At 44.5% G+C, this 18,433-nt stretch overlaps 2 protein-coding genes and 1 pseudogene across 2 annotated transcripts; all 3 read left to right on the top strand.

Annotated features, from left to right (window-relative positions):
* Window positions 1-2,244: 2,244 nt before the first annotated feature.
* LOC115330669 lies at window positions 2,245-4,815 on the top strand. The gene is made up of 4 exons (XM_042293031.1): window positions 2,245-2,456; window positions 3,023-3,193; window positions 3,915-4,148; window positions 4,725-4,815. The coding sequence occupies exons 1-4, from the start codon at window positions 2,245-2,247 to the stop codon at window positions 4,813-4,815; spliced, it is 708 nt and encodes a 235-aa protein (XP_042148965.1).
* Window positions 4,816-6,963: 2,148 nt separating this feature from the next.
* LOC120838687 lies at window positions 6,964-8,161 on the top strand (annotated as a pseudogene).
* An 8,514-nt stretch (window positions 8,162-16,675) lies between these two features.
* LOC120838688 (nuclear apoptosis-inducing factor 1-like) lies at window positions 16,676-17,316 on the top strand. Its single transcript, XM_040208710.1, has 2 exons — window positions 16,676-16,976; window positions 17,201-17,316. Exons 1-2 carry the CDS (start codon window positions 16,676-16,678, stop codon window positions 17,314-17,316), a joined length of 417 nt encoding a protein of 138 aa, XP_040064644.1.
* The last annotated feature ends 1,117 nt before the right edge of the window (window positions 17,317-18,433 follow it).

An 18,433-nucleotide genomic window follows, 5' to 3' on the forward strand; every position in this document is an offset into this window, starting at 1 on the left:
GTCGCTGTCTTTTGTTTCTGTCTGTCGCTCTAGTGGGACACGAGCATAAAGTTTATATAGTGGCACTAGTGTGGCCTACTCCGTTGTGTATACGCCCCTCGCTCGGCGCTCCCCAAGCTTCAGCATTGCACCGAAGCTTGGGAAGCGCGAGGCGCGAGGAAGCCAGCGCGCGCTCTACCTGCTACTAGCAGCGAGCTTTCTCGCGCCGCACGTGTCGAGCGAGCAAAGATAGCGATGATTACTTCCATTAAATAGGCTACGCTTCAGAGTAAGGACACTTGGCCATATTGTATCTTAATATCATGGTTGCCAGTTATCTGAAGCTTTATCTGATATCACAGGAAGCGCCTTTCCGTCCTCCCCAAATGTGTAAATAGTTCGCGACAGAGCAAAGCAATATTAGATGACCTTCCTCACACCGAATCTAATGCTGAGGAAGTCGCACTTTTGGGTCATGACGATCGGCAGTTGCGTCTGCTCTGCATACGAGCCAAAATGGCGGCGCCCACAACAATGTCGGTGGACGGAGTGGCGATACTCTAAGCGCAGCTCATTTAGTGGCTCGATGATTAAGCGGTGATAGTGCCGATACTCTAAGAGCAGCTCATTTAGTGGCTCTAGCGATGATTAAGCGGTGATAGCTTCGGTATCGCGCACCGAGAGGCGCAATACCGAAGCTTGGGAAGCGCTGAGTGAGGGCGTATGCACATGGGACTAGGCCACACTAGTGCCACTAAATAAGCTACGCTTCAGAGTAACGACACTTAGCCATTTTGTGTCGTAAAATCATGGTTGCCAGTTATCTGAAGCTTTATCTGAAATCACAGGAAACACTTTTCCGCTCTCTACAAATGTTTCAACAGTTCGTGACAGAGCAAAGCAATATTGCATGAGGTTCCTAACAGCGAATCTAATGCTGAGGAAGTCGCACTTTTGAATCATGACGATCGGCAGTTGCGTCTGCTCTGCATACGAGCCAAAATGGCGGCACCCACAAGAATGCCGGGGAACGGAGTGCCGATACTCTAAGCGCAGCTCATTCAGTGGCTCTAGGCCACACAGCCTCGCCCCTAGGCGCACTTCCAGGCGGCGCAGCCTATACCGCGAGTCACGCGCTCCTCTGTTCGCATTTGATTTTTCCCCGATAGTACCTTTATTAACATTCTAGAAGCGTAATTCGTTTAGTTAAAGAGTTTTTTTTCATCGGTGAGTGATGTTGAACTTCGCTATATTTAAGGTCCAAACCTGTGTTCCACAAATGTGTGTAAACACGAGCGACGAATATAAGAAAAATAACAATCAAAGGAAGTGTAGAGAGCGTTCAAGGTTAGCTACCATTCTGGTAACGCTTTTATATTGCTAATATACCATTCCGGTCACATATGCAAAAATCGACCCGTGTCGTGCATCTTTACGAGTGGTTAAAAACATTCAAAACGTAAAAATAAAGTCCCCGGGCTATGAAAGTCGTTTCTTTTTATTATTTCCTGCGCTGGGCAGCTTTTATCGGGCACCAGATTTCTGGCTTCTTCTTATTTTTAAATATTTCGAGCTTGCCGGTTATGTTTTGAACGCTTCGTACATGGACGATCAGAGAGAATAATTCAATGCTTAAGGCCATGGTCCCACTGAATGTGGCAGTTTAAGTACTTTTTGGCAGGTCATTACTCATCTTCTTTTGAATACTGTTTTGTGGGATTTATGTCATTCGAAAGGCAATGCAATCATCTTTCATTTGATATTATGTATGCGTTGGTTTTTACTGTTCATGCGCATTTGTAGCGTTGCGAATATGATGGCGCGGACCCTCACTTGCTCCGCTAGTTCATGTTTTATGGACGATCCATTAAAGATAACACGGTTCCAATGTAGCAGTTTTGTTAAGATGATGTCGGAGCAGAATTTAACGATACACTTTTTTGGTATTTGCAATACTTTGTTTTTTTTTTTATCCCTCCAAATATTGCCCTAAAATTTACATTTTTCAGCACAAATATGTTTTTAATGACAAATTAAGATTAGCTACAGATGTAGTGCTTATAATTGGTAATAGCCACCGAGCAATCGAGTTTGCCCTGACAGGTCGCGCCATCTATCGCCCAACTTCGAAAGCAATGGGAAGTCTGCCTCGCTGGCATCGCCAGCTTCGCCATTTGCATCGCCGTACGTACGCGTTGTTTACGTTGGGCGCGTTCTACTTCTGCTACGGTCCTTTGCTCGTGTTAAGTCTGCGTACCAAGTTTCATGGCACCGCTGAAAAGTAAGCACGCCGATAATGAACCCTCTGACGGCGAAAATCGCCGTACCAAGACGAAACGGAAGACGTACCGGTACTGCTGTGTGAAGAACTGTCATAACAACGAGGGACTCAGACACGTGAAACTGCACCGCTTTCCTTCGCAACCGTGGGATAAGGAACTGCGTAAGAAATGGATCTCGGCTGTCAGGCGTGTAAAGTGAGTATAACCGTTCAATGGTGTGTTCCATCAAGCCGAAATAATGCAGTGTTCGAGTACGCTGTCGCATGACGCTTAAAATTGGGTTTTGGTGAAGAACCCTGCGGTCGTACTAAGTATACGGGTTGCTATTCTTGTAGACTGCTCTCCGAATTCATCGGTGAAAAAAAATATATAACTTAGAAAAACTGAGGCAACCCGAGGAAGACTTCTGCCGCAAACAGAGCGGGGTGAAGGAGATTCGTAACACATTCGAATTGAGACGTTCCTGTTTTTTCGGTTCCTTGTCGCCTTGACGCAGAATTCTGATAGATGATTGGTACTTTGTCACTTTGCGATGTCTTTAATCGATAGCAAATTGGTTAAAATGGTCCTACGGAATTTTTTCCCGAAGAAAAAGTGGCTTTTGTGTAAATTTTTTCTGTGTTCATCTGAATTTTTTTTCTACTAAGTTTATGAAAACAAGAGTTACAAAAAGATATTCCTTGTGCCGTATTTGAGTCCTTACGAGTGTTAACCTACAATGAAAATATTAATGTGACAATGTATTTGGATTGCTCTTGCAGCACCGATGGCTCAGAATGGGTACCAAACAGCAGCTCCAGGATCTGTTCAGAGCATTTTGTCAATAATGCCAAAAGCAACATCGCAGCCCATCCTACGTACCTCCCCACACTCTTTCCAGCAGTGTACAAGAGTTCAGTGATTCCGCAGGACCAAGCGTCAAGGTTTGACAGGTGAAGTTTTGACCAGCTTTAGTTATAACTTCAGCGGTTATTGTATCATTGAACTTCAGTACTTAATTTGATATCCTTGTATATTTCTCCGAAAAAGTCACTATTTTTGAATATTTGAATTGCAGATATTTTAATACATTGGTTTCGAAGTCAACAACATCTGTACTTAAAGCTAACTGTTATTATGCTACTGCAGTGTTTCTCAAACTTGAGCTGGGGGTCGTGAAGCGCCTCGAGAACTGAAAAGACATATGTACTTGGCTTCTCTGCGATGGCGTGGACGAAAACAAAGTACAGGTCACTGCTCCGCATCGAACCGGAACTAAGATTTGCGGTGTCCAAAATCTGCCCTCGTTATGAGAAACTGCTAAAACAAACAAGCTTGCTCTTGCCAGTCATTCAGTCATTCCTCGTGGCTTGCACTATTTTGTGCCAACGGTTTCTTGCCCGGCTGATTCGCTTTTGACCATATTAACCGCAATTGAAATTTGAACACCAGTTTTGTAGATTATTGTTTGTACACCGAAATCGAAAAGCTTGTGTCGTTGCAAAAATCTGCAGGGGTTCAGGGCACCGCTCAATATTTGATGTTTTTAATCGGGAAGCAGCGTGCTACCGGGTTAGGCGATCGTCCAGCTCATGATCCTGATTTCACGGACACTGCATGAATAGCTACAGGACGTTCTGTTTGTGACTCGCATCAATCTAATATTGTTTGCAGATGGCATCACAGAGTAGCAAGCAGACAAGCATCGAGTCTGGGGGGTCCCGCTTCATCTTTGACTGGAATCCCAAGCACAAGCAGGGAACGAACTAGCAGCGGCAGCCGAGGTGGAAATGAGGGCCTGCACCTCTTATGTACAGCCGTTGAATTCAGAGAGGAGAGACAACCTTCCGTGGTACGGCTTTTGCATCAACAAGTGTCAAATGTAACGTTAGGATTTGTCAGACCCAAGTCAGTGAGGCGTGGGCACTTCTGGGGGACACAAATGGGCTGTTGTTATTTGAACTTAGCTGAAAGTTCTTCATAGTTGTTTTGAAAAAAAAACAAAAAAAAACAACAAATGTGCTCACTGTAGTATTAAAATGTTTTGTTAAAGCGTTCTACACGACATAAATGGTGCCACAAACCAACCACTGGCGCCCGTGCGCTCAGGCTGGCCGCCCCCCAGGGTGCGCAGCCCCATGCTGTTGACCATTAGTAAATCAGTGCGGCTCGAAGTGTCACTCGTGTCAGACGGGTCTCATTCCGGGGCTTTTCCCGCCCCAGGCTCCACCGGCACCGCCTCATCGGCATGCGAGATCCTCGTCATTTCCGCAGGCCTGCGTGGGCTCTGCTCTTCTACTTTATTTTTTGCATTTTTCTTTTTTTATAATTACTACACTTACATGTTAGGTTCACAACAGGTGTTGAAGCGACACTAGTCTGAAGTCTTGGGGTACACACTCTTGCTCATTGTTTGTCAACTTGGCTCTTTGTCGCATCACTATGGTATTCACATGGATTATGGGAAACCTGTCTGCTTTTTAGGAAGATCAGACTGATGACCCGGAGATTAGCGCAACAGATGGGATCCTCCAGGACCAAGCATCAGGGCTTGACAGGTAAAGTCTCAAAATAGTTTCAATTATCGCTTCAGTGCTCAGTTTACCTCCTTAGCTCTCTTACCCTTCCCTCGCAGCGACCGAAGTGGCACCTGGCCTGTGTTTCGAATAGTTGATATTTACAATATGCAAACTTATGCAGGAAATATTCCAGTAAGAAAAGAAATTAGACTCCGGATGTGTTTTCTACCGTGATGTTTGACTGCCGACTTAAGCAAGCTGCTTATTAATTTCCATGATGCTTATGGAGCCCAGGCCCAGCTTGGCATCAAAACTCTATCGGCACACAGCATCGGCAGGACGGCCTGCTAGAAAGTGCTGCAGAATCCAGTGAAACAGCACAGCGTTCAGTGGTAAGATTTCTGTATCAACCAAGTTGAAGTTACTAATAGAATTTCTTGAACTCTAATCAGCAGAACGTGGAATTCATAAGGGTACACATACATATTGCTTTTACTATGGCGTGCGAAAATGTCCTAACAATTATCTAAAATATGTGCAACCAGATATCTAAAACAAAAAACCAACAAATGCGCATGCACATTGTGGTTTACAGGACCTCATGGGACGCTACTCCGTTTCACCTTACGTCCGGACGCAGCGGACATAAGGTGAAACGGCCTTGGATTGGCACCGATGGCTCGAAGCATCCGCTTTGCCCGGACATTAGGTGATACAAAGTATAGCACAAAGACTAATGCGGCAACGTCTTGTAGATTTAAACATGAGGAAGATACATAGAAAAGGGGGGACAGACAACGAAGACTTCCAACTAGCAACAACGCTTATTGACACAAAGTTACATATATAGGTGAAGGAGGGGAGGGTGAAAGACACCACACTGGAAAAGGGGAAAGCGATGGGAGGGGGATTAGAGGCAAGTCAGTGAAGGACGATCCCGTGGGGTTGACATCTAATCGCTTGGAGCCGCGGAAACGAGGGACGTCAGCTCTGGCCCCAGGACGTTTATCTCCCTCCTGGATAAGCCTATGGACGAAGACCCGAAGTTGTTGTGACTGTGGTGCATCGCGAAGGCTTCTATGATCTCTCGTCCGTATCTTGAGGCGTGACCTCCAATCCTGGTGGTCGAAGGAAGGTCGGCTGAACAGGGTTCGCTGCACTCAGAGGTGTGTTTGGCAATCGGGTGGTAACTAAACTCCGAAGTGTTGGAAATGTTCAGGACTTTGTAATAGTTGATGTGTAGCAAGCTGTTTTGAGGTGACCGGACCGCGCTTGAAAAAGCTTTCGGTCAGTTTTTTAGATTTTTCTTCGCTGCACTTCATCAGCGTAAACGAGGATGACTCGGAACAGTAAGTCGCTGAAGCCCCAGCGTTTATGGGGGATGTTGCATGATATAGGACATCTTTGCAGTTTTAAAATTTTGAAATAATCTTGTCAATTTCACAATTAAGTCCACCTAAAATAAACACCATGGCATACGCAAAGGGTGCAATCGAGCTGGCGAGTAGGTACATATGCTCACTTTCAAGTAATTGTACATGATTTTCGAAGAGACTGTTTGGTTGTGCTCTACGTTTGCTTTCGGAGCTCTTGAAGAAAAAGCACCTCATTTTAGTTTGTGCGATGCCTGCCAGTGGCAATTTTATGTGTATGTAAAGAAGTACAACGACAACAAAAGACTAGGCAATGGCCTTCAAGGTGCCATTTTACCAGTTATTTGCGTCTATTGAAATACACGGTCTACAATGTCGGACCCGTGATGGCGGCCGCGATGCCCCATCAGTCCGAGGAGATCAAATGCGTCGGAATAGTGCAACGGCACGGATTGGCGAATCGTTTGTAGACAAACCTTTCGCTTCGAAACAATACCACAGCTTCTTTGGGCCGTGTTGAGATGTTCATTCCATTGCTCGTCCTGCTTCATCCGCCATGATGCAAGGCAAATCTTCATCTCTTACGCTAGTTCACGTACCGCTAACCGTGACGATCCAGTCAAACTATTCCAGAGTTGACTGCAATTTCCGCACACATTCACAGTTGCATTAATGAATGGGGGGGGGGGGGAAGGGGGGGAGGGAACCGTTTGCCTCATAACGGCTCACTAGAACTCCCAATTGTTATCAACTTACTCTTTGTCATGCCACTTTATTATTTGCACCAATCGTGACAAATGCATATACTTCTAGGGTTCTCAGACCAACGACATGGAGATCTGCAAGAGGCAGTTTTCGGTCTACATTTCTACCCTGCAAAATGGCAACGGCTCAACACAGATTACACACCCCAGGGTGCCGTCTGTGTCGTCACGGCAATCTGGTCCTGACTGGAGAACAGGGTGCTTCCAAGGCTACGAGAGTGTCCGTCATTCTCCTACGTCATTGGAGGTCTTGTGCAGTGTGACCACAACCGTGTTTGCCCTGCTTCGGAGCATACTTCCTGTAGGTTCAGAACGATTGGTGGACACATCAATGGCAAACAAGCTCCTTTTGTTTCTGATGAAAATGAAACTAGGGATGAGCTACTCATCACTTGCAGTGTTGTTTTGTATACACCGCACCACAGCATCACGGCATTTTCGTACTGTGCTTGCATCACTGTCTGCTGCAACCGAAAAGTGGATTTTTCGCCCACCATCTTCAATCATCGTGTCCATGCTGCCCCAGTGCTTTAAGGCGCACTACCCAGAATGCAAAATGATCATTGATTGTACCGAAGTTCGCACAGAGGAGCCGGGCACTGTGGCTCAGCAGCGTGCCTTGTATTCTGCATACAAATCAGGGTACACTCTGAAGTTTCTGGTCGCAGTGACTCCAAATGGGATGATTTGTTTTCATTCCAAGGCCTATGGCGGACGCTGTTCCGACCTCCATATTACTGTAGATTCCCAGTTTTTCAACTTGGTTGAGCCAGGTGACGTGATATTAGCAGACAAGGGCTTTCCAGTATTAAGGCTAGCGTAGAGGGCAGTAAGGCTGTCCTTGTCATGCCTCCTTTTTTTTCGGGGGCTGAGCAGTTTAGTTGCCAAGAGGTAGAGGAGACGTACAACATTGCTCAAGTCCGTATTCATGTGGAGCGAATGATTCAACGAATCAATGTGTACAACATTCTAAACACTCGGGTACCAATTTCCCTCATACCAGTAATGAGCGATGTTTTTCATATGTGCTTCATTCTGGCGAACTTGCAACCTGCCATAATTGCATCACAGCCATGAGCCCGAGACTAAAAGTGTGAAATCAGGTTGTTTCAAACCTATCGCCGGCTACAGTCTAAGCTCATTATAAGAGACCTGGTTACGACAGACACTTGGATATAACATACCAATTTGTAGAGTTTGGTTGGTTTTCCTCTATGTGGCCATTGACTCAACTTCATATCTGCATACAACATACTCCTTTTACAACAGACCGAAATCTTGGTCGAAACCAAGGTCTGTAATAACGAGCTTAGACTGTATACACCTTTTCCAAAAGGGCGCAGCCATCTTGAATGGCGTCACTTCTGGTATGCGGTGAAACATTGTTTTGATCTCTCCACACCGCTGGAAGTTGTTTACAAAAAATGCATGATTGTTACTCCTTGTTTTGCCTCACCTATATTTTCTCGCATATTCCAGCTTGAAATGTGCCATTTTTTTTTGTTCCACCAAGCAGATATGGAACCCACGTAACCACAAGAAACGGAAAACATCTATAGGCCAGGAATTGAATGCACTAACAAACTACATCTGCTGGTATTTTGTTTCGAGTCATTGAAATAGACCTGGTAGTTGGCACCAAATTTTGTTTATTTGTATTTGTTTTTGCAATATTAAGAATGAAAGGGCTTCTCAAAAGAATGGCATGAGCTTATTTCATGACAAGCAATACAAGAAAACTCTTATCTATCCTATTTTAAGTACAAATAAGTAACACGGGTTAATACTCCTCTACATGCAACATGGCACTCTTAATTGAAAAAATGTCCCCCCTTTTCAGCAAATGACTATGAAAACGACTCGCTTCCAAGTTGACGTTACATGTGATAAAAAACAACTACAAACACACTTGAAGATGGGGAAGATTATGTAGAGTACTCCTTAACAATTGCTGGCAAGTAATGAGAGAAAAAGAAGCCTTCCAAGTGCCGGATGGCTGTCTCCAAGAAAATGTTGTCTCTCTCCACAGCAACAATTACACTGTCCACACTCGTGTACACAAAGAAAAAGCACTCTCCCAGGTTAGGGACGTACATGAGGACTTGAATTTGAGTGTAGTACTTGTGAGTGCGCCGTAAACACAGCCTACCCTCTTCGTACACGAGGTACTTCACGAAGGTAACCTCAGCGGTAGAATCTATGACCGCAGAGTCTTTGATGGAGTGCGGAAACTTGATCTCAAGTAGAATGGTTCCTTCACCGGTCGCAAAAAGGCCATCAGGGCTGCCACACAGCCACGGCTGCTGATTGTGCACAAGCAGCCCCACCTAGAATGGACACAGAGCATTTATCACATCTAGCAAACAATTAGGAGATTAGAATTATCATACAATAATGCCACGAAGGTCACATATTGTTTAGCAACAAGCCGCCTTACATTTGTAGGCTATTGACACTTCTAAACTTGTAGTCATATACTCAAAGACTATATATAAATGCCGTACCTCCACAACACGGGCCCCGACTTTCACTTCAAATGCACTCCTCGCCACTGGCTCGGTCCGCAAGCCTGCATGGGAAATGTAGGTAGAACCAGGTCTTAAAAATTCAGAGCACTCCTATTGAAATTGGAATATAACTTGTCATAACGTGTAGCATCACACGAAAACCATTTTGCACCAAGCAGGCTCTTGGAGAGGTCCTCGGGGGTCTTCCTGGAACTCAAAATGGTGTCCGCCATTGAGCTCGTGATTCGCACTTTCCGCTCCTTGTACCACCTGTAGAGGTGTGAAATGCATTTTTATTAGAATTGCAAAAGATAAGGATTTGTTCCAGGCTTCTTATGGCTTGCAGTGTAAATAACAATTGAGTTGCCTTATGCCTGATATAGCGAAGAAAAAAAATTAAAGACACTAAAAGACCTTACCTAGCACACTTGGACTGCTGGAGTGTGGCCATACACAAGCTCAGGGGGCTGGAGCAAGCAACACTATTATAAAAAACCGAGGCCTCCAGTCGACTCATGTGCGGCGAGTGGTCTTTCGCGGCCACCCGAAGTACGGGATATGTCCCGGTCACCTCTAGGGTATGGTACGCTGGCATCTCTGCACTTGGGAGAAGCTCCAGCACGGTCAGTTCCTCCACTATCCCAACGGCTGCACCTACCATGTCCTGAAGTAATCTCTCGCACTCCAGGTCCACTTGGCACCTGTTCATCTGTTTTAGCACATTTGTGAACGGTGAGTTTATGCCTTCGAAGTGGCTTATAATATAAGCTGGCGGGAAACGAGCTGGTGGCCTCCCTCCAGCAAACACCCGGTCTTCTGAAAGGCAAGAGGTCGAGTGGTGAAGCAGACATCGAATGCATTTAGTTCAAACGCGCAAGCGAGTCACGCTAAGAACCAGGGGAGGGGTCTTTGGGGGGCTGCAGCCCCCCTTCCCCCTCCCCCAAATTGTAGACGGGGGGGGGGGGCATGTAAGCAATTTAGCGAGCGACGAGCGACCTCAACAAGTGATGAGAGTCAGCGACGAGCGACGGAGATTTTTCACTGCCGCTCGTCGCGCCGCTTGATTTTTGGATTTCTAGAAAACGCCGCTCATCGCATTGGTCACTTCCTCCAGTCGCTTTCATGCCGAGCGAAAGCGGGTCCTCGCCGCCGTCGCGTCGCTCGCCAAATCGCTTACATGCGGTTTATGTTCCTGGCTACGCCACTGCTAAAAACACACATCCAAAAAGTTCACTGATGGGAGCCTTGTCCTTCAGTGTTGGCTTTCCCAACGGTTTTCCCCAAGCTTGAGGAAGACTCGTGCAAGTCGCAACTTCATCCTAGCTGACAAACAAGGCGACCGCGGCGGCGTGTTTACAGTCGCCGCGGGCGCCGTAGCGGCAGTTGCAAGTGCTGTCGACGATCTCGCGCGACACGGGATTCAGCTGCATAAATAGAAATAAATCATAGAACATTTGCTGCAATTATTTAGCAGCCGTTATCAAATGAAACTGCGTTCAATCGTTCTTTTACCTGAATCGTGATGTCGTACACGTTCTTGCCTTGCTGCGAATGGCACTTAGCCGAAATGTCTCGGCCATACGTCTCTTTCGCCGCATACACATGCTTGCTTTCTAGAAGCTTTCTACCTTTTTTCAACCCTTGTTCACGAAAAAAGGAGTCAAGCGCATTAATAGGCTTAAGGCCACGGTCCCACTGACTGTAGCAGTTTAGGTACTTTTTGGCAGGTCATTACTCAACTCCTTTTGAATACTGTTTTGTGGGATTGATGTCATTCGAAAGGCAATGCAGTCCTCTTTCATTTGATAATATGTATGTGTTGGTTTTTACTGTTCATGCGCATTTGTAGCGTTGCGAATATAATAATAATAATAATAATAATAAAACATTTATTGTATGGAGCACAACACTGTTTGCATGACGGGCGCATCAAAGCCAAAACAAGGCTTGTGTGATGCTACCCTAAAGTTAACACTTTAAACATTGCTACCCGGTATACAAAAGGAAATAAGACAGATTGACATACACACGTCCTTAGAATGTCCCAAAGTCAAAGTCAGTAGTTGGGTGCATGCAACACACAAAATCACGCCTCCAAATACTGATTCAAGTACATAGATAAGGTTTGAAAGAACTTAATATAAAAAAAATAACGATAATCACGAAGACCAAAGTGTCGCGCCTGATGTGTAAAAGAAAAAGAAAAAATAGTCAGGCGAAAAACGAAATTGCAGTACACGGCGTCCAACCAGCGATTGTCCAGGACGTCCAGGCTAAACAAGTGAAACCCACACTGGAAAACACTAAACAGAGTAAAACAGAGATCATCAAAAACTCATACTTCTAAGTGATTTCTTAAGTGTACGGAGCGAAGTAAGGCCTAGAAGCTCGGGCGGCAGCTGTGAGAAAAGCTTTGGAACGTAATATGCTCGCGTACTTTCATCATATCGGGTATGCACAAGAGGTATTTGGAAAGGCTGCACGTGTCGGAGGGCACGAGATGATGAGCTTAAAGTTTTAAATTCAGAGCTCCAGAAATGTCTCAAAATAACTGTGTGAACATAGAGGGTGTGAAAGTCAGGCAGTTGAAGAAGGTCGAAAAGAGTGGTGTCCTCGGGTATTTGCATGTTATAGGAGACACTCTTTAGGATTGCTTGAAGGATGCTGTCAATTCTAGCTCTCCAGAAAGCGGAACAATTACCAAAAACTGTTATGCCATACCGAAGGATACTGTACCCTAGAGTATGAGCAATAACCTTACGAACAGAAAGAGGCATGAGACATTTGGATCTATATAAGATGCAGCTGGCGCTCCTTAATTTTTTGCAAATATATGCTAAATGGGCATGCCATTTTAGGCCACTATCGAAAAAAATACCAAGGTACTTAACACTACTAGCGTACTCTAAGGGGACACAGGCGCGCTGATTACAAGCAGATGAGTGTAAAATAAAAGGAATGCTGAGATTGATTGTTTTATGTGGATTGTAGAAACACATTAGTTTTGTTTTCTTTACATTGATAGCGATTAGGTTTTTCTCAAACCAGTCCATGACCGCAGTCGCATGGTGCTGTAACTGGCGAATCGAGTCTACGTAATTAATATGTTGGGACATCATTACCGTGTCATCTGCATACCATATGATGGCGTGAACCCTCACTTGCTCCACTAGTTCAAGTTTTATGAACGATCCATTCAAGATAGCACAGCTTCAATATAGAAGTTTTGTTAAGATGATGTCGGAACAGAATGTAACGATACACTTTTTTGGTATTTGCACTAGTTTGTTTTTTTCATCTCTCCAAATATTGCCTAAAATTGACAATTTTCAGCACAAATATGTTTTTAATGACACGCGCTAGGGCAATGAAATTAGCTACAGATCTAGTGCTTATAGTCGGTAATATGCAGAACAAAATTTAATGTTGTGTAAAATTTATTTGTTTACATATTTTATATCAAACGTAGCACTTTTTTATGCTTCGAGTCATGGTACTTCAAATGCCGCCGAGGAAATAATTAAACTATGATAAAATCTTTTATCACATTTAGAGCTACAATAGTTGCCCAAGAGGTGGACGATGGCTTTTTTTCATTTTCCAAGTCATAACGCTCCAGGAGCGTTTCAAACTTACCTGTTTTGACGCATATCTTTTTTAGACATCAAACAGATTTATTGGCATCTAATAATATTTATTGTTTGGAATAGATATACATTGCGATGTATTAAATTTTCACAATGATATTGCTTTGGTTTCTTAATAGGTGTAGAGCTTAGCTAATATTAAAAACAATTAAAACTGTGTGGGTGTTTTGTTGCGCTACCTGGCGGATGGCAGACAAACTGCTGATTTCTAATGTTCAAAAACTTTCCGAGGGCGGCGTTGGCGTCTGTATCATCATCAATCTCCGTGTCTTTTTACCCTCACATTTAAAAAATATATTGGAAGATTTACTATCGATAACTGAATGGTTTAAGTACTGGGTCAGGCTAATAAATCTAAGACAAATAATTACACAAGCGTAGCGTGATATAATGTGTTCATTATTCGATATGATTGAAATCAATAAACAATGAAGACGAAGAGGAAAAGAATACACCCGAGTTCACTTTATGCCTAGAGTCACTAAATGAGCTTTAAAGTATCGGCACTCCGTTCCCCAAAATTGTCTTGGGCGCCGCCATTTTGGGTCTTGCTCAGAGCAAATGCAACTGCCGATCATCGTGATTCAAAAGTACGACTTCCTCAGCATTAGATGCGGTGCTAGGAAGCTGATGCAATATTGCAATGCTCTGTCGCGGGTTGTTTAAACATTTGTTAGGGACGGAAAAGCGTTTCCTGTGATTTTAGATAAAGCTTCATATAACTGGCAACCATGATTTTAAGCCACAATATGGCCAAGTGTCGTTACCCTGAACCGTAGCTAATTTACTGGCACGAGCGGGAACAATGAAGAAGAGGCAGGTGTCAAAAGGTAGTGGCTTGTGGAATCCACGGGGCTTACGTCATGGCCCCTCCAGGTATTACTGGGTGCCTTCATGTGCCCTTTGCTTAGGGTGGAGCACGACATCTGGCCACTTTGTCCCCCAGTTTATTTTTATTTTTTGTTCAGAAGCGCGTGAAAGAGCGTGTCCCTGCACGCGCTCGTGGCGCTGATTGTGCTATGGCGACATTTTGTTTTCGTCGATTTCTTTTGTATTTTCCGCGTGAGCGCGTGCTGTCGGCATCGGGTACTACAAAGGGTGGCATCACCCTAAACAGAAGGACATTGAGGCACCCTAGGTATTACAAGCCTCTTGAACAAGGGCATGAATAGTGTTATTAAATAAGCTACGCTTCTAAGTAGCGACGCTTGGCCTTAGTATGGCTTAAAATTATGGTTGCCAGTTATTTGAAGCTTTATCTGAAATCACGACAAACGCTTTTCCGGCCCCCACTTTAAACAGTTTGCGACAAAGCAAAGCAACATTACATGAGCTTCCTAACACCGATTCTAATGCTGAGGATGTCGCACTTTTGTATCATGACGATCGGCAGTTGCGCCTGCTCTGCACAAGCAACAAAATGGCGGCGTTCACAACACTGTCGGGAAAGAGAGTGCCGATACTCTAAGCGCAGCTCATTTATTGGCTCTAGTTCCCGCGAAACTCCTTTTCCCTGACCTAAACTGAAAGTAAATATGAATAATACACCATTATTATGGCTTATTTAGTTATAACCAAATACACATAATGAGAGGAGGAAGCGGGCGGGTAGGAGAAACGCGGGTTTTATACGCGACCGTTCTAACCGTCTCAAAAGAGAGAACGCACGAGCTTGCGCTGGTTTAAAAATAAAAAAGGCATCCAAAGAAAAGAGGCGGCACGCTGTGTTCTTTGTTATTATGCGTCTAATTGCAAATTGTTGTGTGTATGTTTATTCAGCCGGAAGTTAGTCTGCCTTAGTGGGCGTCTGGTGTCTCAGCTGTAGATGAGCAATTTAGCCAGTGCGGTACAACCGAAAACCTGGGGTCTTTAACGTGCACCACGCAGTAGCGATGCACGACCGCACGCCGGTACGATGCTCTTCCAGATCGAAACGGGCAGGGGCGGGGTGGGTTCTCCAGCCCGAGCTTTCGCTCCCAGTGCTCCGAGCTGGTGTGCGCTAGACCATGCACTCGGCCACCAACTCCCCCCCCCCCCCCCCCCCCTTGTTCGTCTAATTTATATACAGGTATAAGTATTTGAAGATCGACGATGGACGTCGATCGTCTTGAGGTAATGTAACGTAATAACATTATATAAATTATAAACTTGTTGAAGGACTGAACGACTTAATTTTTCAATTCTTGGATTGTAATGTGGCGGTAGCCTATTGTACTTACTGTTGATGAAGAGCAATATGAGGTGACGAGGTAATGATTAAATGATGAGGCTCTATAAGGACGACGACATTAGTGGGTGTTAAACCACAACGTACAGTGCCAGACTTGTTTCAAGGATCGTGTACCCAAAGGCTTTCTTCACCCGCAACAGTAAATGGTAGAATCAATGAGGATGTTGCTTTACAACTGTACGTGGAACAGGAAAACTGCACTGTGCAGAAGTGCGGTTTATTCGTTAATATGAGGGACGGATTTCTAGCAGCATTCCCTGATTGACTACTTGGAACAAATGGCCTCGTTGGCGTAAAGTGTCCCCGTTTCAAAAGATTCTTGAAGCATACTTAAACCGCAAAGGAGTATGAGGCGAAAAATAAGAAAAAGGAGTCTGGTGTGAAAGGTCCAGATCACCACCATAGCTTCTACTATCAAATACAAGGGCAGTTACACAATACACAAAGAAAGTTTTGTGATTTAGTTATATTTACACTTAAGGGCATTGATATCCAACCTATTCAGAGAGATGACACCTCCTGGGGCCGCTTGCTAGAAAGTCTTGACTCAAGTCTTGGCTCAAGTCTTGACTCAGGCGCCTGGCGGTCTCGGCTGAGACCGTGACTGAGACCAAGACGGATCCAGCACGGTCTCCGGCGCGGTCTTGACTCAAGTCCGGACTTGAGTCTGGCACCCAGACCGCCAAGAACGGAGTGAGCAGTACCTAGAGAGGGAATCTAGGGAAAACTGAAGAAATACCGGAGAAAACAGAGGGTGCGTTCCAAATCTACTCGAGTGGATCCGAGTTACCCTGGCAGATCATGTCACGTGACAACAAAAATCGAGTAATGCCGGATTCGGGTAGGTTTTCGATCGCAAAGGTACAAAACCTTTACCCTAGAGTGAGACCGAGTAAATTTTGGAACACGGCCGAAGATTCCGGACGTGGAAGTGACGAGTTGTGACCTCCTGTCCAATAAGAAAGCGCCGGCGACGCGAGGCGGCAAGCGAGAGATCGTCTGCTTCTGCTACGCTGCGATCGGTTTGGGCAAAGAGAAACGACGACAGTCGCAAAACTGCGGCACATGTCTCGTACATACCGTGGTTCCGTGCAAAATAGAAGAAAGAAAAAAAAAAAAAGAGTCAGCGATGCGCGGTTTTGGGTAGAGTTTAGTGCGCACCAACGCTGTCATATTGCTTCGTATCGCGATCGTCTGTCACCACCGTCGTCGACGTCCAGTGCGTACGCCGAATAAAGTTGTTTACATAAATGCCTGCGTGTCCTTAACGCCCAATTTTTTAAGAAAAAAAAATGCGCTGGACGTATTTTCTCGGAAGCATTTGCAATAAAAGTTGATAATTATGTTTCGATCATTAAGTTAGCAGACGACCGTCTGAGTTTGCTGCACGCAGACATGGATGTTGCCGGTCCATCACGGATGCCTCCCAAGGTAAAGAAATCAAATTGGTCCGAAGATGATAAGTTTCAATTGGTTTACGAAATCGAGAAACGAAAACGTATAATTAAGAACAAATTTAACAACAATATTACAAAAGCTGCTAAAAGAAAAGCGTGGCAGGAGATCGCATCCGTGATGAATTCGCGGCATCCATCGACGCTGCGCACTGTGCCGCAACTCAAAAAGCAGTGGCAGAACCTCAAATCTCGCAGCCGCGCGGAACTGACCCTCTCGAAGAAAGCACACTCCACGACCGGTGAGTTTACTATACATATGTTTTTACTACACATAAAAATGAAGCACACATTCTGTTGGCTAAAGAAGTTTTTTATCCACTTTCTCATTTTCTTGGCTAAATTATAGAAGAAATTAAGATATCAAGCTATTAATACAATAAAATCAAAACAATGAATGTGCTTGCTGCAATCAGATAAAATTTAATGCTCAAACAAAATATAGAGAGAACCTTGTCTTCCACAGGCGCAGTGCGCAACGACCACACGCTGACACCGCTGGCTGAGGCTGTGCTGGCGGTCATCGGTTCCACAAGCCCAAACCTTCTGGGTATCGAAGGAGGCGTAGACACCGACGAGTGAGCTGTCATGTTACTGCTATTTGTACGAAGTCTAGCCTTTCGAGATTCACACGATTGGGGGTTCTAGTAGCAAAGCTAATATTGTATTCATAATCATATCTGAAGTTCGCAAGTACTAAATACTGGGCCACTCAAAGAAATGTTCTGGTGTGTTCTCTCCAGAGCAAGAAAGAACCGTGCACATCCAAGAACTCTAAAACTTCGAGCCATGTTACCTGAAGTTAAAGTCGAGCTAGGCATGTCAATGAAAGACCACTGCGCTCATCAATGATGATCATAAAAATAATATAAACAATAATAATAGTAATTATTGGATTAGGAGAGCCACGGCACTACAGAAAGGCAGCAGCCCGTGCAAAGTACGCCCGCAATGCCACATCTTCTGATGGTGATTATGTGATGATGTAAGATCACGACCTAATCTTGTGAGATGCAAGATTAAAATGATGGTGATTATGAGCCGACATGTACCTGGGGAGGACGACGCAGTCTTCTGAACATCGCAAGCGCCGTTGGCCGAGTCTTGAAAGTTTGGGAAAGAAAAATAATAGCAGACTTAGGCTGGTACACTGCTGAAATGGTAGAAGGTATATCTTAAAAAGGTATCATGCAATCCGAACAAGACAAAGGGGATTGTGTTTCTACTACACTACCATTACAAAATACATTATACTCTCATGATTTCAAACTCCAGGAAGCCATGAATTTTGTTTGATTTATCAGAAATTTATCTAAATAATGATGCAAGATAAATATATGATTTGCCTTATGAGTGGCTTCACATACACAGAAGATATTTCATGCTTTCCTTTACATAGGCCTACTGATCATAACCAGGTATGCTACACATGAAACATTCGTGAAATGTAAGACAAAAGTTTATTTATCCCTCAAAAATGTTCATTGTTGTGGGCTGTTCAAAGAGCACATGACAACTCAAAACGAAATTCAGTTTGTTCATCGGGTCAAGAAGTTGTCTAGTGTGAACTATTAAACGGGGGACACGTGAACAATAAAAGCGGGCACTGCACCACAGTTTTCATAGCAACTTGTGAGGACGTTGTGACTTGCCCATGCTATGCCACTTAAATTCAATGCCGTTGTCCTGTAATTCATAT

Source organism: Ixodes scapularis, unplaced genomic scaffold (genome assembly GCF_016920785.2).
Source record: "Ixodes scapularis isolate PalLabHiFi unplaced genomic scaffold, ASM1692078v2 PGA_scaffold0__279_contigs__length_252992795, whole genome shotgun sequence".
NCBI classification, from domain to species: domain Eukaryota; kingdom Metazoa; phylum Arthropoda; class Arachnida; order Ixodida; family Ixodidae; genus Ixodes; species Ixodes scapularis.